Source organism: Hippocampus guttulatus, chromosome 10 (genome assembly GCF_054856545.1).
Source record: "Hippocampus guttulatus isolate MCC_2025c chromosome 10, RoL_Hgut_1.0, whole genome shotgun sequence".
In the NCBI taxonomy this organism is placed as follows: domain Eukaryota; kingdom Metazoa; phylum Chordata; class Actinopteri; order Syngnathiformes; family Syngnathidae; genus Hippocampus; species Hippocampus guttulatus.
The window spans coordinates 10604188-10626468 of record NC_141270.1 but is presented as its reverse complement, the minus strand read 5'-3'; the positions used below and the strand labels follow the sequence as shown (position 1 = coordinate 10626468).

Genomic DNA, 22281 nt, shown 5'->3' with positions numbered 1-22281 from the left:
AATGAGACTTCTTTTCAGCACTCACACAGCCTGGGGGATTTCGTTCGGCGGGAAGAGATACTCCGGAGGAGAGAATACTCTGAACCTTAGGCAAAAAGAAATACTGAACAGTGCATTTGGGCAGTGAAGCAGATTGCTGCATTCAGATTGAACCAAAATTGCTATTGTCTCCACATTTGGCTGAGAAGAAAAATTGGCTTTGACTGGCAATAATGGACAAAATAGAGGAGTTACAGGGATTTCAGGCTTGATTGATTGGATCACAGTCCTCCACAGTTGAACAATGCATTGATAGGAACATCTATTTATTCTATGCTCGGGGGGAACAAAAAGCTTTCTGTGAGCACAACGGAAGATTAAATTTTGTGGCACCAGTTATTGCGAATTACTAGAGTACAAAATACAATCACAGATTCAGTCAGCATCAAATGGACATAAAGACGGTAATACGGTCATACAAAATGATGGCATAACAACAAAATGTAGAATTCGAGTGGACCCTCCAAAGTCGAACATCACCTTTGGTACAGTTTGGAGTTTAACAAAACGTTTGGGGGAAAAATATGTGTGTACTCCTTCTCAGTGAGCATTTAAAGGATTAATTCAATAAGTGTGGATAGTTTTAGTTCATTTCATTGTACAGTGCATGATTACATTTTTAAAATACCTGTATGGTAGTTAGCAATGTTTAAATGCAAGCAAATCATTTCCTGTTCACATTTCATCTGGCAGGTTTTATGATGGTTTCTGTTTGCGCTTGGGACAAACAATTTACTTAATATAATTGCCTATGGGGAAAAAAACCCTGTACGTGTGTGTGTGTGTGTGTGCGCGCGCGCGCGTGTGGGGGAATGAGGGTACAACTTGGAAGTCAACCAGAATCACAGAACATGTTTGATGCTTAGGATTCCATTTCCTTTAAATGTGTGGTTCCACAAAGTGATGGCCTGGTTGAATTATGCCGAGAATGATCCAAAAATAAAACAAAAACAAAAATATAATTGTGGATTAAAGTGAGGGCAAAGAAATGGATGGTATTTTGCATGCCCCCGTATAGCAGGCAGTCTGCGGCCATTAGAAATCAAACCAAAGGCAGAAAGAGAAAATGAACTGTACATTTAACACGAGGCTTATTTTTCTCCATAACAATTCATTTTGGCAGAGAGGAAGAAAAGGCAAATTGGATGTTCCAGAGGAGCACAGTCTCCAGCAGAGGATGACGAGAAATAATGAGGAAATATTACTCCCAAAACTCTCTCCCCAGATGAGTGGAGTCAACAAAGAAAGAATTAGGAAGTTGTTGAATTTTTGATTTATCAAGGGAGATAGCGTTCCTCTTCCTTCTCAGTAAATATTTATTGCAAGGCTGCATTAAGACCACCCTATAAAACACTCCCTTGCACAGCACAGAAAATAAAACAAGTAACCAAAAATCCAGGAGCTGTGTAACGGGAGGCATCAACACAGCACACATATTTATAGTGTGGTTTTTAGTTCCCTACATTAGTTGTATTATTCATGAATGGGAGCAGCAGCATTTCATATTATAGCTGTGTAAACATGTTGTGGTGTTGTGAGGTAGATGCAAAGCTCAGAGAAAAAAAAAACAGTTGGAAGAATAAAGCCTGGGCAGTAGGATCACGAACAGTCAGTCCACCCTCTTTCCTGACAACACCCACTCCCAACCCCGCCTCAGATCGAGGCATCAATAATGAGACTGCTTTCCCGTATGCGCTGATAAAACTCTTAATCTCAGTCAATTCTTCATTTGTCTTCATATTTCCCAGAGAGTCGCCGTGCGCCATACACTCCTGGCCTGTTTCCTCAGCTGCCCGCCCCTCAGTCTAAAGAGAAAAACATCCCCACAAAATGTAAACGATATCCCTCTGCACATCGGCGGCCTGTTGCAGATCTAAATGTAAGCTCTCAATCGGCCGTGTGTCAGCCATTTTATTTTCACATTTACAACGACAGACTGCTCAAGATCACCTCATTATAAAGCTGTGTGTGTGTGTGTGTGTGTGTGTGGAATATGTTATGTATTTAAATTGGAACACTGATGATGATGAGAAAAGGGGGTCGACACCAATGAACGTCTGCTCACTGGCCAAAACATTATGTACAGCTGTACAATGTAACTGAGGAATAATATACCACGGCGTGGGGCAATACGGCCAGCTGTTTTCCAGGCGTGATTGCCCCCGCTTGGCCCAAATAAAAAATAAAATCCTCAATCCGCATCAAAATGTAACGGGGCTCTCCTTTGCTTCCTGCACTAAATGTTGGAAATAAATTGGCTTGATTTGGTACTTATTCACTAACTCACTAACTCAATTCTTTATTGTAGTCTAGAGCTGCTTTGAACTGCAAAGTGTCCTTTATATTTTACTCCCGCCATAACCGTCATATAAGGTACATGCCTCAGGAATATGCGGTATAGTTCAACAAACATTGCAAATGACAGTACAATCACAGAAATACATATATTTGCATAATTTACGTCTTACTAGATTCAACAGTTCATTTTGATGGCTCTTGAGAATTTTCTATACAGTGGAGAAAATCTATACAGGAATAGGTTTTTTTGGAAGGGGGGGGGGTGATTCTTACTGGATGCCAATCCTCATTTTTCAACAATTGCAGGGGTTAATCCCCCCCCGCCCCCCATTCCATTTCCGATAGCTGTCATGTGATTTTTTTGATTAGAATAACTGCGAGAGCAACATTATCTGGTTTACTTTAACTCATTCACTCCCAAAGACGTTTTTAAACGTCTTTTCAGACTTGGTCCAGAATTGGCTGGTACTGAATGAGTTAAGTGCTCCTTGTTTGCGCTTTTTACCCCCTTTTCACAACGCAAGCACTACAATTTTCAGCGAAGACTCTTGCATGACAACTGATACGGAAAGTACCAACAACTTCATTCACAGCCAGCGAGCACCTCAATGTTTTAAAAACATCATTAAAACCTGCAGGATCAATCAAAAGATCAATTTAATTGATGAGACTGAATCGAAATCCAAAGTGGACACACGCTAGATTATGATTATTTGTGACGGGCTATTTAGTCAAGTCTTTTGTCTTCCTTCTTGTTAAATGCGTGTTATAAAACTATCAACAGAGCTAGCAGAATGTTGAAAGAAAGCCTTTTTGTAGAATACTCAATATCACATCGCTATTGTTGGCATTGCATCATATCATACTGTGCAACGTCGCATCAAAATTGGATTGAATCAAATCGCAAGTGGACCGTGCCACCGGCAGTGTATTGAGAAATAGATCGCACTGGCCTCAGTGACGGAGAGGCGCATCCCGATGGGATAAGGTTCGGCAGCAACAATTCATAGAATTTCAGTCGGTAGTTTTAAGATGTCACCGTTCAAGCATGCCACTTAGAATTGATGAAATAAAATAAGGCGGTGTTCCACTGCAGATGTTCACCTTGGCTGACCGAGCTCATACCTTGAGGACCAGGAGAACCAGGCTCTCCTGGTGAGCCTGGCAAGCCATCCTTGCCAGGTAGTCCTGGAGGCCCTTGGACTTGTGAGGCTAAAATGCCTGCAGGCAGCTTCTGAAGCATGGCGGGACTGGACCACTTTTCTACAAGACATGACACAGCAGATGTCAAAATGAAAAGCAGAATAACAAAAAAAAATAACAGAAAGCTTACTCTTTTGCAACCATTGTACCTTCAAAGATCCTTAATATTTCAGAACTGATGAGCATTTTGATTTCTTCCATGAAGTTGGGGTCGCCCTGTGGATAGAGATGATAATTAATTTTCCTCTAAGAGTGAAATGTCAGCTGTAGCATAGTTGAGATAATTGTTTTAACTACATGGAAATCAAGATGCATGTCTTATCCCTCGTCTTAATGATCTTCTCCAGAGTGTTTGTAGAAATAAGCACGTCAAAGATTATGCCAGGACGATTACGACTATTACTGTCAATCACCTTGAGGGATTTGGGGGAAAATCTGTTATTTAAGTTTTTTAAACTTAGGGCGTATTGACAATTACACCATGATAGGAATCATATTTTCTTTAGGTTTTTCAAAAGTTTCACATATAGAAAACAATGTCAAAACAGCGCTGATGATTTCCCCCCCCCCCCCCCCCCCCCTCTGCCTTTAGATGGAAAAGTGCTTTTTCCTTTTCAAAATCTTACATCTAGTGGGTTCTGAAATGCTGTTTCCTTGTAATCAAATGGTCAAAATGACTGCTTTTAACGATAGGAAATAACCCTTGACAACAAATGGTCACATCATCTTTTTCTTTCTCTTTCCATCTCCTATACGCTGAGCTTCACTTGAGTGCTGATGGACACTTTTGGGATGGGCAGCATAGAACCACAAGAGCAATTACCGGTTTCACCAGGAATGTGCGCTTATAAGAATCTCCGGGAACTGTTTCGGGAAGGGTTAGTGTTAAAATAATGACTTACCAATGGTCCTGGAGGGCCGGGATCTCCTTTTTGTCCCGGAGGTCCACTTGGGCCAATCAGGCCAAAATCTCCTGTGCGTCCTCTGTCTCCCTGGACACCTCTCTCTCCGGGAATTCCCGGATCACCCTGCATGAGTGAAACCCGAACATGCAAAACATGTTGCTAGCTGAATTAACTACCTTCACCGTTGCTCTTATACTGTAGCCTTTTGAAAAGGCACTGCCTAATCTCAGGATCTGTTTGTACATGACGTTTTATACTCATCTGTCCTGTAATTAAGATGAATTTAAAGAAGTGTTTTATGAAACGTTTCGGTACAAGTTCTGTATTGTATGACCGAATGCAACCCGACTCTAATTATAGAGTGCATTTGAACAACAACAGTTTACAAAATGCTTTCCAAGGATTGGAAGGTAAATTAAAAACCCAAATAGACACATGGATGAATAAACCCACATTTAGAGTCAAATATGGGTGAAAATAAATGAAATAGAAGTAGCAATGAAACAAGAGACTTTAAAATGATTTAAATAGTAACGCTAATGAGTGTGTATACCGTATGATGGTGAGGTTATATGGCTCATTTTTCTTCACAAATATTCCACTGAGTTATAAAACTGTTTATGGGGGTAATTGGTTACTCTGTGACATGTACAATATGTGCTCAATATAATACAGTACCATGGGAATATTTGTGCACAATATTCATCCACTTTCTATGTGCTTGTCTTCATTTGGGTCAAGGGTGAGCTGTGGAGGCAGGGTACACCCTTGACTGCATGCGAGTCAATCGCAAAGCACATATAGACAAAGAATCCTCCCCATGGGAAAAAACATGAATGGGCTGACTGACTGAGCTGAGATTCAAACACAGAACCCTTGAGACTGTGAGGCAGATCAGCATCTCACACTATTCAGTCGGAGAACCCCCCATATAGCTACTTACACGTTCACCTTTGGGGCCTCTGTCTCCCAGTCTCCCCGGTGCTCCCTTTAAATTAGAAAAATATAACAACTCAACACATGACAGGATACAAAAAATACGGACAGCATTCTCAATGCTAAGATACATTATTTCACACAACACATTGTTTTATTCATTAATAAACGCACATACGAATGAATACATTTCTATCTGTGTCTAGGATTGCAGAAATTCCTACGCTGAACAAAAATTAGGAGAACGTTTTTCCTGACCAAGATGGAGCCTTTTCCCAGATGAACGAGAGCTGATTGTTTATTACCCAGCCCAGGTGTATTGTTTGTCTAGCTTCCTGCAGTCTTTCACCTTCTGCAATGTCACGGCTATTCTGCATCACCCCTGCTGGCTTCTCTTTACTTTACTGTATATGCAGGAGCAGGGAGCGAAAAGTGAAGCTCTTGAGCTGCATGTCACAACATCTTGTGTCTTCCAACCCCACCCTGTCACCCCTCATTGCTTTCTTTAAGCGCACGCACTGAAACACCAACGGGAGCATCCTTGTATCCATTTCTAGCCGGATTAAAGTATCCATGTAAGACAATCTGGCATATGATGGGTATTTTTTTTTTTTTTTAAAGAGGGCAATACTCCCCTTACCTTCTTTAATATTAACTACTCCCTATTCCCCAAAGCCTGATGAGTGCTTTAAATGTATCGTCTTGCCCATTGACTTGCTTCCCAGAGATTTACATGAAATCACAAATCTAAGGCGGTTGGGCTAAAGAAGCAAAACCACCTGCTAGATGGCACTGTTTCTCTACCAAAAACCAGCCGGACAGCAGGGTAGTGAGACGTAACAAGACACTGCAGTGTAGGGATGAGAATATCCAGGAGGAATATCAACTAATAATCAGAGGAAGACAATAAACTATTGGGGCAGTCATTAGTATGCTCTGTGACATCATATTGTAAATCATAAAGGAAAATGTGGAGTGACTTCTGCGTTTCGTATACCTTCTCTGTATGATAATTTAGGAAACTGTATCTCACAAATTTGATGTGTTGTCAAAAAGCAGATTGTCTGTCTCTGTCTTTGTTTCAAACATTGATGAATTGCCTACTAGCATTAGCTGTGTTAGTGGAGTTAAATCAGCAAAGTCCTATATCTGCAGGCTTACGCTTAGCTTAATCATTAAAATGTGAAACAATGTATGCAAATTGGTTTAATGCACTCAGGTAGCTTGAAAGAGGCGCGGTTGGGATAAAAATCTGCAGTGCCATCTCGCTGCAGCTCGACGGACGTGAAGCACTTTCCATAAGGGGATTTTGATGGTGTGCGCACAACTCACCTTGTAGCCGGGAGTTCCATCTTTTCCAGGTCTGCCCTGCTCAAGGTGCGCAACACAAACAAAGACATTTTGTATCAGCTCATTCGATTGGATCAGCGCCACTGCACCCCGGCTAATCTCCAATTTAATGGGATATCTCATGGATCCTGATTGCTTAGCAAATGCTCTTCCATTGTACGCTTGTCGAGGGAACATTACAGAAACCATCTTTTATGGTAATTACATCGAGGGATGTAATCTTCTAAATGTAATGGCACACCCATTTTTAGCCGTTGTTTGTGTATCATGTATTTGTTCCCGCTCAATGGTGAAACAACACCTTCTGAGGTCCTTTCAAGACCACTGTGTTGGTCAAAGCCTCGTTTACGGCACGGGAATCCCGCTGTGGCGCTCTGGGAGCATGCAGCTCTGATTATAAGCGGAGGCCAGTAGAAATCATGTAAATTCTTACAGCAACACCTTGGGGTCCCTCGGGTCCCGGGAACCCCGTCTCTCCAAGTGGCCCCCTCGCACCCTGTCAGAGAACAGAGAAGCGCCACAACTTGTCAGTCGGCAGTGATAAAGGAATGACGTGCAGATTGACAGCTCAAAGAGAGTTGGAGGCTGCTGCTCACCGGCTCTCCTGGGATCCCTGGTTCTCCCCGAGGGCCGGGCTTCCCCTGTCAATCAAAGCCAAAAGAAAAGAATCATCAGTGTTTGACAGACCCTCATTGGTGTCATATGTGGAGGGACTGTGCCGCTTCTCATTTATAATAGAACCAAGCTGCAGAGTACAAACACACAGCAGGTTATCCAGTGCGTATAAAAAAAAAAGTCTACGTACCCCTGTTTGAATGCCAGGCTTTTGTGATATAAAGAAATGAGACCAAGATAAATCACTTCACAATTTTTTTTTCCACCATTAATGTTATCTGTACCCGATGCAAACAACTAATTTCGGAAAAATCATTTTTTAACTCTTGTTACAAGCGAGTCGGCACACACCTGCCATCATTCAAACTTCTAAAGTCTGATTTACCCAAATTAAGTTCAGATGTTGGAGGAGACTTTTCCTCACATTTTCATGGTCAAATCTAACAGCACAAGTCATGGTCCAATTTTATATGACATAATTGTCTTCAATACATGGAAATCAAGATGCATGTCTTCCTCTTCTTAATGCTCTCCTCCAGAGTGTTTGTAGAAATGGGCATGTCAAAGATTATGCCAGGACGATTGCAAATATTCATGTCAATCACCCTGAAGGGTTTTGGGGAAATTGTGTTTTTATTCAAGTTTTTAAAACTTGAATAAACACTTTTGGTTTTTCAACACAAGTCATGGTCCAATTTTGTGTCAAGTCAATTTTAGCAGGAAAACTTCAGATAACTCTGTAACAACATCATCTCAATTGGTCATTTTTCTTCCCCTCCCAAAATGTATTCTGTTTTTGTTTCCATATGAGTTACAGGTTATTGCCCCCCCCCCCAAAACCCAAAACAAAACAAAAAAACATTTGAAATGATATACCTTGGTCTCTTTTTTTTGTTTGTTTTTTTATATCACAAAAACCACACATTGAAGCAGGGATGTGCACGCTTTTTATATGAACAATATCTGAACTGATCTTGTGTAGAGAGTGGAACCTTGGAAAAAAACAAAACAAACAGTTGATTAAGCGTTGAGTTGCATGATTAAGCATGAGTTGGCATGAACAAACAACAGCCGCAATATCGGGTATATCTGCACCATTCATGCGGTTCTTGTACTTTTAAAAAAATTTTTTTACATTAAAACTCATTCATTACCAGCCAATTCTAGACCAAGTCTGAAAAGACGTTTAAAAACGTCTTTGGGAGTGAATGAGTTAATTAAGATACAGACTTAGCACGTCTGCCTTATAGTTAAGTGGTCAGAGGTTCATCTTGGCTCAGGCGCTCCTGTGTGAAGTTTGCATATTGGCTTGGGTGTCCTCCGCGTACCCGCCATTCTAAAAAGAAGCGGGTTAGGTTAACTGGAGAGTCTAAATTGCCTGTATGTGTAAATGTGATGTGAATGGTTGAATGTCTTGCCCTATGATCGGGTTAGGCTGGAGCTCACCTATAACAAGCGCGAAAGAAAACGCATACATGGATGGACAGTGCAGGTGTACCTATTGAACAAACCATTAAGTATGACTGAAAGGAAACAACTTACTGTAGGGCCTGGTATTCCAGGTGCACCAGACAGACCAACATCACCCTGAAGAAAACGTTGCAGTCATGTCAGACACAGTGCATATAAAATAATGCAGTGTTTTTATGCTTTTCCACATCATTGTCATGCTTTTGACAACAGGATAGCACAAATTGAAGGTTAATTTGAAAATAGCATGATTTCTACCCACTATCACAAAAGCTGATGAAGATGATCATAAAAGCTAATGAACTTGATGAACACTTTGCAGGTCTTCACTTCGACAGCATTTCTTTAAAAGACAAAATGCTCCACCTCGTCACTACACCAGCAGCTTCTGCACATGTTTGATATTTTGGTCGAAAAGTGCTACATGAAGTTGACTTACAACACCAACTACATCTCGATATCCTCTCCTCGACGACAAGGCTTGGCAACTGTCATATATTATCATACATAATCAGATCCTGATAAATAAATGATTTTATTTTGGTGCTCTGCTCCCCTTCAGTGGTAAAAGTGTAACTTTCAAACCACAGTTGTGAAAAGATATCAGTAAACATGTTTGTGTTGACAAATGAAATGAGGAGAAGTTAACTACATGGTTGCTTTGTCCATTACTGGTTCAAAATCATTGTTGGAAAATGTAAAAACAACCACCGCAGAGTGAAAAGCTTTCTAAAGTGTGCTGTTGAATGGCTAATTAGAAACTTCACGCTGAGGGATTAAGAGTGGCAAATATATTGCCAGAGGCCCAAAATGTCAACCCACTCGATATGCAGCATTTTGACGTAAAAAAAAAAAGAAAATGGAAAATGTAGGAATCTGTCCTTAACTGTATATATTTTATATTTAATACAAAGTAGTTATTCAATTAAGTTCAACAAAAAAGATAATGCTCCACTTTGCTCCACAGGTTTTATTGTTTTTATGAGATGCTTTAGCTTACCTTAGCACCCGGTAGACCTTCGAGCCCGGGTAATCCCATGAGCCCCGGTTCCCCCTACAAGTAATCACAAATGACACACTCAGCTGTGTAAATGTGGAAAAAAAAAATCACTGTTTGTGAAGACTAAAATTGGTTTCATCTACTGTTGCTATTTTGGGCTGATGGTCTTGTCAGGGCAGTTGATGAGTTCTTGGAAGGAGTGGTTATTTTATGGCTGTCAGTAACTGTTAGGGCATCAAATATGGATCCAAACTAGGTGACTCACTGTAAATTAAATTCTGCATGATCCACAACGTCACACATTTCGATCTTTGCTCTCGGCGTCACACGTCAATGTGAAGATGATCCTGAGGGGACAATACTTCAGGCTCAATGCATGATATTGTATGATCTATGGCTTGCGCTGTCACAATTTGTGGGCTGCGGATGAGACGGAGAAAGAGCCGCCCCATTTTAAAAATCCCAATCAGGCTTACTCTGCGCCCTAAAAATAGAGAGCTATTCGCAGCTGCACGAACAAAAGATGGCCTCTATTGAGCTCATTTTGTTCAAGCTGCCATGAAGAAACGCCATTACGTGGAAAAGAGGGCCAACTGGCACTGACATAGATGGATTGTGCAGGTAATTGTCACACATGTAGATTGTCACGAGTAAGGGAGCGCGTTTAAGGGGAGAGCGGTGCAACCAGGGGGATCAGCTGTGAGACGGATTGAGGCAATTCCGCCACAGCACTGGGGCTGCTCACACAATTTATTAAAATGTCAAATTAACATCAGGGTGAAAAATCACAGCGCAACAAAACAATAAAATCTACAATTGGCCCCAAGAATTCACTGTGATGGCAGCAAAGTTGTTTCCAGGTCGGTGTGGATTGTTTTCAGGCATCAGTAGGTGGGGCAGGGGGGTCGTAGATAGGGGCGCATTTGAAGAGTGTTGAAGATACATGGGTTCCCGCCAGCAAGACAACGTGGTCCTACGATTTCATATTTTCAGGAGACATAACAGTTTGCGTGTGTGTGTGTGTGTGTGTGTGTGTGTGTTGGAGTTCAGCGGGTGGAGGCTTCAGAGTGCATCGATTTATATGGTGAGTACGCACATTGATTGAAATAAACCAACAACTGTCGGGTGACTCTAAAAGAAAACATCAAATCAACAAACAATCTGTCATTGAAGAAAAACAAGTTTCAACTCACTGCGAGTCCTTCATCTCCTTTGGGGCCCTTCCAAAAAAAAAAAAAAAAGGACAGATACATGTGACACTTGCTCTCATTAAAAAAAAATGTACAGCATGTGATTTCAGTCTGCGATAGTAATTGAAACTCAGAGGACGTACCTACCAGCCATAACATTATGACCACTGGCTCTATGTAATATATTCAACACAAGAGCTAAAAAAAAGTATTTACAAAGGGGCTTTTCCACAAACAAACTTGCTGCTACAGCTTGGAGTTTCTTTCAAAGCGCAGTATTATAAAAACTGCTGTCGTTGTAATCACAAAATGGTGGGTTAGATTTTGAATCTTTTTTAAAAGATAATTTGGTTGTAATATGAATTGAAGTGACACGCAACCTGAAAAACAGCTGGCTTTTCTTTGAGTAATCTCCAAGCAGTCGTAAGCACAGTATTTCGATTACGTGACTTTTTGGGGTTTATCCCATTCATTTCAGATTTAGAGTGTGATATCGTTTCCAAATGGCATTCCTGTGTCTCAGGAAAACTCCATGCTGCATGAATGGCAGCCAGCCTGAGACTTCAGTGAGTGATGCCTCTTTGCTGGGTGCGCACATGTGAGCCGCTTATACACGGTGCGTGGGCCGGAATTCGTTGCGGGAGTCATTGCGCATAGGTAAAAATTGCGCAAGCCAGGCGCTTAAAAAAGACCTACACACGAATGGGAGCATATGGCGCTTTGTGAATCCTTTTCAGATCATTTTTTCAGTCAGCGTAAATCATCCTATTTAGAACACAAATATCATCACATTTCCAGGATGCTTACTATGCTACATGAATATCATCATGTTTAGAAGTGGTCAATCATCAAATGTGCTGCGGTTCATAATATTCATCATGTTAGGCACATGATGTAAATTATACATGTATTGTGCTACATGTAAATTACCAAGACTGAAGCAAGTCAATAAAGGAGGCAGCACAGGGAGAGAAATCCTTCAGATTTAACCGTGGTTCAGGGAGATTCTTTTTATGTCCCGCCCCTCTCATGTGTTGTGGAGGATTGATCCCTGTGGGGCTTTAGATTGGATGTCTCCCTGGGCCTGAAGAGATTACAAACTGCCTGATAAGGAAGAGCAGTGCAAGGGGAATTTCAAAGTGGGCCATTCTGGCTTGACACTATGTGGCTGAACTCTGACTTCCACTTGCAAATCGCTGATGTTTTGTGCATCCCCGGGGCAGGTCAGAAACATCTGTGTGAGAATCGGGAAGCCGACCAAGCGGCAGCAGAAGCTCTCAACGAATGTGACCGAGTGTGATATGACGGCCTCAGAAGCTGAGATAACACTGGCAAGCCAATGGGATATTTTTTCTTATATGTCTCTCTAGAATCAACATGTCTGCCTGCTGACGTTTCTTCATGGTGCACTTTGAAGGAATCACTCCAGGCATAACGATGATTCTACTTACCGGTGCACCGGGAGCCCCAGGGGGTCCTAAAATAGCTCCACCGCTCTGAAAAGACATGATTTTGACACTACGGCTTTCTATTCCAAAATATGGGTCAAGCGAATTTTAACCATAGGCATGGACGTTTTCTGTCAAAATGATTGATGGCATTGCGCTGCGCACTCCATGCATCATTGTATCACCACAACGCTGAAGAAAGGTCTTTACCTGCCGCTTGTATAGACTGCTCATCCCATTGCCCTCCACATAGGATACACCCTAAAACACAAACAGCAGTGCATCCCATCACATTTCATCCAACAGAACGTCCCTGCTGAGATTCTTAAGCACCGAGACTTGGTACAGTCGAGCCCAGGCAGGTATTTACCCCTAAGCCTTGAAAAGCTACGCAGAAACGATCAAGGCCTCATTTGGTGATTTCACAATGACACGTGATGGGGGAGAAAAGAATCAAATGATATCTGTGAACATCATGAACCCAAACGTATTCCAAGAAGGGAGAACAACTTTTGAAGAATGAGAATGAGGACACAAGCGAGACTTCTTTGGGTCCGTGTTCCAATGCAAACTTGTTTTTGCCCGATTTTGAATGAATGCTTTTAAAACAGAAAGGGAGTTAAGGTGCTCATTTAGACGCAAGTGGATGCCTGTGCCCTTTTCAGGCCACTCAGCCATCCCCTGTCCTTCCAGACTGCACTTTATGAGGCCAGGGTGCGTGGGGGTGTTAGGCAGGTTCAAGGGGACGCCTGATGAATTATAGATTGGCTTTGGACGCGCTTACACTCACTGGCCTTTTAGAGGAAGCGAACATGGTTCAATGCCAGCAAACGGGTTCTCACAATGTCGTCATATTTGTATTTGTTTTTCATTTTTTATTTTATTTTATTTTATTTTATTTTATTTTTTTGCTCTCGTCTCACAGTAAATGCTAAAAGCAGACTCAGGGTCAGTTGTGCGTGGAAGACACATCAAGACAATCTTGTGACCTTAAAAACATTTGTTGAAATGTTTTCAGTCTGCTGATTCACAAATAAAATTGCCTTGAAAAAAAAACCAAAAAAAAATCACGAGGAAAGAAAAAAAACACTGCAAAGAGGACATAATACAATCAGTCATGAAGTGCCTATCCATTAAAAAACTTTGAGATGGAAAGAAGTTCAGCTTATTCTTTGTCTATGTCAGACTTACAGTTTTTGTTTGAAAAGTGATTGTAATGTTTGATTGTTTATGTATAATACCTGGATCACATTCAGATTTCGTGTGTACAACAGTACTTGAGCTAGGCCAAAATAGTTTTTCTTTCTTTAATTTGTACTTTACTAACAGCCATTGTAGGTGGTATTAGTAACATCCACCCATTTTCCAAACTGCTTATACTAATTAAAATCAAAGAATAGACCTCAGTAATAATTTTGTCATGTCATGTTCTGTGTGTGTTTGTTTTGTTTAAGCTCCAGCTGGACTGAAGCGTGTTTCTCTCCAGCAGGCGCACCTGTTCCTTATTCTAATCAAGCCTGTTCAATTATATAAGGACTGCCATGCTCCCAAGGTCTGGTCGGATTATTGACCTTGCTCACTGCCTCAAGTGCTATTTTCTGGACCTTCTTGCTCTTGTTACTAATCGCTCTTGTCTGTTCAGATTCTGGTTTTGTAAGTGTTTTTGTTCTAGAGATTTTTGTTGATTCGGTCACGTGTATTTGTTTTGGACTCTTGCTAGTTCATTTGGTGTATTCTTGGGTTCTGCTGTAACCTTGCCTTTTGCAAGCGCTTTCTGTTCATCTTTCGTTTTTCTTCCTTTTTGTTGGCATCAATTTCTCTTTGTTATTTATTTTTCTTGAAATATTTTTGTTACGGATTTGATTTGTGTTTACTTTTGTGGAATCTCATCACCATCCAGTTCACCCACGAGCTGTGTCAAATTTATCCTGATTTCCTCTTAAAAATGTAAGTGGAAGTTGAGTCAAATAAATTCTTTCAATAACATATTCTATGTGGCCCAATTAGTCTAAAGCCGGTACATAATGCATCTGTTGAATATGAATTTGGCAGCAAAATCCACCCGTTATTATCCATTCTGAGGGTGGCCATTTTGCCACTTGATTTAGATTGAAAATGACATCACAGTTGTTCACGGCTCAGGTAACAACCAATCACGGATCAGCTTGCGAAGGTCACACGTCCAAACTCAGAAAACGGGTGAATATATTTTTGTACAGAAAACTTTTGACTTGAATCAAATTTCCACCCTTAGTGCATTTGTAATTAACAGCCTGAGTTTGTTCGTCTGATAACTTACTGGAGGTCCTGGAAGGCCTGATTGACCAGGAGGTCCTTCATTTCCCTGTCAAATACAAACCAGAAAGACTTTTTTAAAAATTTAATTTATTATTATTTTTTTGGGAGAAACCCGGTCAAATAAAAAATACGTTCTAACCGCATTTCCAAGCTGTTGCAATTCATTAACATTAAAATAATCCTTAAAAGAAAACAACTTGAACATAGTAAAATTCAAATTTAGAAACATACTAGAGGGAAATACAAAACTAATGATTAAAAAAATAAATAAAAATCTCACTCTTTCCCCTTTAGATCCAGGTTGACCCATTGGACCTGGGCGACCCATGATCCCCTGAAAACCATTCAGCATAAACATTTGTATCATTAGTTAGCAACCCATAATATTGGATTTTTTTGACAGATTTAAAAAAAATATATATATCTTACCGGCTCCCCAGTGCGACCTGTCACTCCAGGAAGTCCTGGGACTCCAGGGGGCCCCTGAGACAGAGGCGATTTGTCCACTTAGATCAAAATTGAACAATAGCAACATACTAAAATTTGCAGACGGTTGAGTGCACCTGAAACAGTGCTCTAGACATCTTTTTTTATTTAACACATACACATTCAGGGCAGGATATATTCCTCACACCTCAGACAGCATAGCATGGGGAATTGTACCCCTCAAGCTTCCAAGAGTTATTGACAAGTCACATTAGATTAAAAAGGTCATCACATTTGGCAAAGGAATAACTGAATGTCAATCTTGTGCCAACTTCTTCTACTTTTTTGCACTCACCTCGTCGCCCTTATCTCCTGTGGGGCCAGAGAAGCCTCGCTCTCCTTTCACTCCCTGTGGGGGGGGCAGAACCAGTGATCCAGTGATGGAAATTGAGTACTTTGTGTGTGTGTGTGTGTGTGAGAGTTAAAAAAAACCCAGCATGTAAACTTGAAAATGTCTCCCTTATAGTACACAGCTAGAAATTGCTTCCTTGCATCAATGTAGAGCAGCACAGTTTCCATAGCAACAACTTTTGCTGCAACTCCATGTCAAAGCACAAAAGATGTCTTTCTCCACAGCTTATGAGGCTCAATGGCATTTTTGATCTAAAGTTCCATGCAATGTGCTAAAAATGTCGACATTATATCCATGTGTTGGTATTTCCATCCAACCTTTGGACCTTCCTTCCCAGGATTCCCGATTGGACCTCTCACACCTGGATCCCCCTGTTTTGAAGACAAAAACACACAAACGAATAAAGTGTCATCACCCAAGCAGGTATACTGTACATTGGATAATTTCAAGCAACCATGTAATTCCCATTATTCTTTTCTCAGAAAGAAAACAACAAAGTCGCAACCTGGTCCCACCATTTGCCGTTATAATATACTGTAAAGCTTCCTTGTCAGAGTTATTACTGTATGTTCAATTATATTTTGAGTGCACTTATAAGATGATCCATGACGGAAAGTGTACATGTGTGTTTCTTAAATAGCTGTTTCAAATAATAAATGGTTAACCAGGTGCTGTGAATGTCCATTTTATGTTTACAAGTACACGGAAAATGGCCAATTTATCAATCCAATAATGACCTGATGAGAGTGGCTGCCTTTACAGCAGCTCCTATGCTTTTTGTTCTTCTACTTTCCTCCTTTCATAACTTTGCTGCTGTAAATTGGGAATTTCTCCATTGTGAGATGAATAAAGGTTTTCTTATTCTAATTATTATTTTTATACCAATGTGTATCAACCATATTAGTGCATTTAAATGACAACCAAAAAAACAATCATCAGCTCAAAACAAAGTCGTATCCAAAAGTGGCTCTTCTCTTGGCTGTGTTGTGCTTCTATTACGCTTGGGCAATGGAGATGCAGTGCATGTTGAAAATATGATGACATAAAACATGTCACTAAGTCATTGAGCAATGTGCTGTTGACAATATGTGGGAAATGCAAAATTTCTCCAAAATGCAAATAGTTTGATCCAAAATTAATTCAGACATAAAACAAGGATTTATTCTGTTACAAAACAAACAAACATATTTTGCGTGTAAATACCTTTGGCACGAATACAAAAATCCCCACTTTTTAGAAACTGTTACTTCCTCTGGGAGGGGACTCACCACTACTCTACCCCCCGTGATGGCTGGTTCTCAGCATGTAATTTTTTTTCATTTTCATTTTTGCTGTAATATGAGCCCAATAACGAGACGCTTTAGGCAGCTTCACAGCTTTTCTGTGCCTGACCTAAATGTTCACCGTCAAGTATACAAACAGCAGCAATAACTTTGCACTTATTTTATTAGTTGCGAAATCCAGTGTGACATTTTACCCCGTATAGCGAGACAGTGGGACAAAACATGTAGTAGGTTCACACAGTTTGATTCTTTTTAAGTCTGTACTCACAAAATATGAACATGAAATGAATACACAGTCTACACCTAAGATTTTGTCTTTCATCGGGTAAACATTTTGTTTGCGCAGCACATGACGTAAGGTATGAAAATTGTGACATCATGCCCCCGTCTCTCCTCCTCTTGGTTTAATGCAAAGTGACACGATCGGGTCACAAGTGTTCACAGCATCTTACTAATAAGTCACATGTACCTTTTCTCCCACCATGCCGTCATGTCCGAGCACTCCAGGGGAGCCCTTCTCTCCCTTCTGCCCAGTCAGCCCAGAAACTCTCATCGGGCAAACACTGCAGGCATTCTAGCAGCACATGGAGGTCAATGGAGAAATCCAGTGTGATCACGCAAATAAGATATCACGTGTGAGCCGAACACTGCATTTTCATCATTTATCATGTTTCATCCCGGGGTGGAGGACAAGACCCGAGCTGACGCGAAGTGTCCGCATAGCAGAAATAATGTGAACCCACGGCGTCTTTCATCGAGGTGAGTGGTGAACTTTGTCAAACTCATTGGTTGCGACATTTAGGCGAGAATTTTAAATATCACCATTCCTGATCCATTCTAAATATAAGGACCGCACCCTTCATTAGAACATGGCCTGCTGTGCCGTTACAGCCAGCATCACAGTGATATTTTAAAATGAAAAATCTACAAGAAAATGTCAGAGTTCCTGATTTAAACAAAAACACAGTACCGGTAAGAGGTGATTGATATGTTAAACAATAATAATCACAGTTTCAGAGATCAGCTTAACAATTATTGAGATATATATACAGTATATACTGTATATATATATATATACATATATATATATATATATATATATATATATATATATATATATATATATATATACTGTATATATACCTGTATATATTTTTTTTTTTCAAGAAAAGAGCTTTTACAGACAATCCAATTACGCCGTAGCAGCAGAAGCATGAGATGTTTCCTAAAGCTTTTGTTACTGGCCCATTAGTGCTGGCAAAAAATCTGTCTCACTGCACGGTTTGAAAATTGTATGCTTCTGCAAGAAGTTCAAAATTGGCATTAGAGTCATCTCTTTTGAATGTTTTGCATCAATGTTGACCTTAGACTGCTATCATGCTTCCATGCTGAACAAAAATATAAACACAAGTTGCAGCACGTTTCTTTTTGCTCCCATTTTGTTTTTGTCAGCTTTCCTTAAAAGAGCTCACATGTTTTCTATGTACACAAACGGCCCATGTCTGTTAAATATTGTTCACAAATCTGTCTAAATCAACATTGGTGAGCACTTCTCCTTTGCCAAAATAATCCATCCATGTCACAGGTGTGGCATGGATGATCAGGAGCGCTCTGGTGGGCATTCCGACTGTTGGCATGCCAATTGCACCTTCTCCTCAAAATGGGCAATGAGCTTTGTGATAAAACTGCACATATTACAGTGTTTTTTTGAGGGGAGGGGGGTCGGGTGGGCAACCATGAGAACCACCTGTAGAATAATCATGTTGTCTAATCAGACACATAATCTGTTTAAACCACACCTACAGTATTGGGTGGATGGATTATCTCGGCATAGGAGAACTGCTCACAAACATTTGTTAGATTAGGCCTCTTTGTCAGAAATAATGAATTACTGTGGGTGACTTGAGCTTGGCCGTTGTGTCGCCGTGACCCCTCTCTTCCTTGGCTTTCTTATTTATGGCACTCTGTGGCAGACTTATCTTGTTGAATCCAGTTTAGACCATCGAAACACACATTGTCACATGATGTGTGATGTAACATTTTGGACATGTTAGATTTTCTTCTGCATCTGGCAAAAAAGGGCTCCACAGCCATGCCTCGATCTTTCTGGCATCCATGGAATAGGTCAACTGAGAATATAGAGCCTTTTGGTAGTTACTGTAAATTTAATACAGTATTGTGCATTTAAGATAAAAAGACTGGTAGAAGCTCATCAGAATGTTTCACACTAATTTAGACAAATTTGTGAAAAATATTTGAGGAAATCTCCAAGTGATTGGACCAGTTTCGGGTGCACCCCACCTCTTGTTCAAAGAGAACGGATGGAAAGAAAGAGGCTTTTTGTGTACAGAGAAAAAGTGACATATGAAAAATGGGATCAAATACAAGTATGCTGCATTTATATTTTTGTGAGGCATCTTTTGCAGTACAATGAAAACATTTACATAAAGTTGTCCGTTTAAATGATAGCAGTCAGTGGGCCTGGAAAAAAAGGTGAGATAAGTATTTCTAAATGTATGGATGTAGACATCCTGATGGAGGGCTTTAAATTGTTCTGTTGGCTCCTGCAAGCCATACAATTCCAGATGAGCCACACAATGAGCTGTTGGCAATGCCAAAATAATCTATTCAAATCAAGAAAGCTGCTGTTATTATTAAATTAGAATGATAAAATACCTTGAGCAAAGCCCCCATATCTCCAACAATTGGTAGTGCAGTCTAAGAGAAAAAGAAAAAAAAAGGAACATAACACAGAAGAACCTTCAGGCTTGTAGTACATTTATTATATTACAAAACTATCCAGACATCCATTTTGATGCGATAGACAGCTGTTAATAATGCTGTTTTATAATGCATGCATTGAAAGATTAAACCATGAACACTTCAGAAATCGTTTAATATGTTTCATTTTTACTGATTCAGTGTACAAGACTGAATGGAAGCACTCGACTAATTTTGTTGCTAAACAACACAATCCTCAGACCTTCATATTTATCATGTTACATTTTTTTTCTTGAATTTCTTATCCACGTCTTACAAATATGAAATGGTCATGGTTTTGACTTCCTCTCTTTTTATTTGAGTTTTACTAAGCAACAGCCCTCATTACCCCTGGCTTGTTGCAGACACCAACTACTGTATATGAAAACAATAGTTACAAACAGCGGTGGGGAGATAGCAGGGTGCTCTCAATTAGTCATAAAGGCCACCACCTTCCTGGAGGTAACTTTCGGCTGTGAACAGCAAGCCTGGCTGCAAATTACCCCCAAACCGGAGCTGCGTTACTAAATTTACCTTAACGGTGCAAATGTGCAAAAGGGATTTTTAAACTTACTGGTTCACCTGGAGGTCCAGCAGGTCCGGGGGGGCCCGGTCTGCCAGGCGGGCCCTTTAAGTGAGACAAAGAAAGAAGCTAACAATCCCTCCAGGAATGAAATGAAGCCAACACACCACACTGTAATTGTGTTTTCACATCCGTCACAGCTGGTGGCAATGTGTGATCTGCCACTCTTGAGATGACAGTCATGATGATGGCTTTTATCCGCACACGTGGCAGGGGGTGGATGGGGTGGCGGGAACGACTCACCTCTCTTCCCGGAGCTCCAGCAGGCCCAGGTGAGCCTGGAGATCCGCGAAGACCCTGAAAAATAGCCATCGGCCTTGATGACTTAGTCCAAAATAACCGCTGGCTGATGCAGATGCAAATGTTGTTGAAATGATTAATTGTGGAACCTCCAAGTTGAACACAATCCATATTGGAGATGTTGGTTGATTTTTCAAGTTGTTCTTATTCCCCCCCAAAATTAAAACTTTCCTAATTCATATCAAGATACATAATCCACAAGTCATAAAACGGGTGTCACCTATTGATTTATGAGTGTTACGATACGTATCGTAAGTCTCACATGAATTGCTGACGGTTTGAACTCCAAGTTTTGACTTGGAGGTATATATTTTTTTCATAACATTTTACATTTCCAAAATGTACCACTTCGGAGGTTCCACTGCATAACAATTATTCTACAGCTTTTGTACTTTCAAGAAACTGGAAATCAAAGAAAAGGTACCTTTTCATATTCCACTAACCTCAACTCCTGGCTTTCCTGGAGGTCCCATGGGGCCCTGAGAACACATCACGCAGCTTGTTAACACTGTCTGCCCTCTAGCACCAGGGATCCAATAAAGCTATTGTGTTCGACACCTTTTGCTCATATTGATTCTGCCTCCAACAATTCTATATTAAAAGAAATGGTGACAGACTCCCTTGCAATCATGTCGGTGAGGTTGAAACGTGTATTGCGCAAGATATATGATGGGTGGGATGAATGCCTGGCACACAGCAGGAAGCATCTAGCAGTAATGACAGCCATTTTCAGCAGAAAATGATATTTACTGAGCGCTGCGTCCTTTTTTTTCTCCTTTTTTTTTTTTACTGGGTGTAGATGCGAATGTAAGGTAAATAATGAATACGAAGAACAATCAAATATACCGTCATACTCACAGGCATGCCTGTGATTCTCTCTCCAGGCTCGCCTTTATCACCGTGCTCTCCAGGTAGTCCTGGGATGCCTCGCTCTCCCTGACAAAAGAACAAGGCAGCAGTCATACGGCTCAATCCGAATCTCCTGGAGAGCTGCTGCACTGCATGATCGTTAAGTATTTAGACTGGACCCGAATGGATTTTTGCTTTCATGTTTTTGCCTTCTGCAGCTTGAAGGGCAGGAAATGTATTTTCAAGGCCAGTGGCGTGTACATGTTCCTTATCTACTTTATATGAAACTCCGCACGTGCTGAGTGGCACACAATAACGTCATTTGTTTTTCCCACCATAACAGTGCCATTGGAAACTGCAACATATTTAGTACCTTCAGCAGAAAAAATCCTGACAAAAAAATGCTTTTAATAAAAAATGGACAGAGGATCAGACCATCAAAAAGACATCATGCCTCCCCTCCTGGGTACAACTTCGACTCTTCTGGGAATATTTTTTACAAGGTTTTGGAGTGTGTCTTTGGGAATTTGTAGCACTTCATAGACAACTGCATTGGTGAGGTCAGAGGTAAAAAAAAATCCCTTGGTTTACAATGTCTGTTGTACATTCCGTAGTTGAACAGGAAAGGGTCTACCTAAAATTGTAAAAGAGTTGGGTGCATCGTCTTTTCACACATCTCTGATGAATATTTACGATTTTTACACGCTCAACAAAAAGTCATGTATTTAAATACATATCACCAGCTACAGCACAGGTGTCAAACTCAAGGCCCGGGGCCAGATCCGGCCCGCCACGTCATTTTATGTGGCCCCCTGAAAGAAAATCATGTGTGTCTATTTGCATGATCCTTGCTAAAAAAATGCACTGAAAATGTCAAATTGTCATGTGTCATAAATGACGTTGAGAGTTTGCAATA

General features: G+C 40.6%; 1 protein-coding gene across 2 annotated transcripts in view; it reads right to left on the bottom strand.

Moving 5' to 3' along the window:
• LOC147199238 (uncharacterized) overlaps positions 1-22281 on the bottom strand; it is a 96558-nt gene that overhangs the window by 9612 nt on the left and 64665 nt on the right. For both annotated transcript variants that reach the window (XM_086122707.1, XM_086122708.1), the window contains 23 exons: positions 21375-21452; positions 20960-20995; positions 20460-20513; positions 20208-20261; positions 19550-19591; positions 17343-17447; positions 15908-15961; positions 15534-15587; positions 15182-15235; positions 15033-15086; positions 14754-14798; positions 12665-12715; positions 12458-12502; positions 11010-11036; positions 9817-9870; positions 8889-8933; positions 7328-7372; positions 7165-7227; positions 6714-6749; positions 5389-5433; positions 4443-4568; positions 3690-3756; positions 3463-3600 (listed from right to left, as the gene is read on the bottom strand). In XM_086122707.1, the coding sequence (XP_085978833.1) occupies positions 3463-3600; positions 3690-3756; positions 4443-4568; positions 5389-5433; positions 6714-6749; positions 7165-7227; positions 7328-7372; positions 8889-8933; positions 9817-9870; positions 11010-11036; positions 12458-12502; positions 12665-12715; positions 14754-14798; positions 15033-15086; positions 15182-15235; positions 15534-15587; positions 15908-15961; positions 17343-17447; positions 19550-19591; positions 20208-20261; positions 20460-20513; positions 20960-20995; positions 21375-21452 (1372 nt within the window). The remainder of the gene's footprint in view (positions 1-3462; positions 3601-3689; positions 3757-4442; positions 4569-5388; positions 5434-6713; positions 6750-7164; positions 7228-7327; positions 7373-8888; positions 8934-9816; positions 9871-11009; positions 11037-12457; positions 12503-12664; positions 12716-14753; positions 14799-15032; positions 15087-15181; positions 15236-15533; positions 15588-15907; positions 15962-17342; positions 17448-19549; positions 19592-20207; positions 20262-20459; positions 20514-20959; positions 20996-21374; positions 21453-22281) is intronic.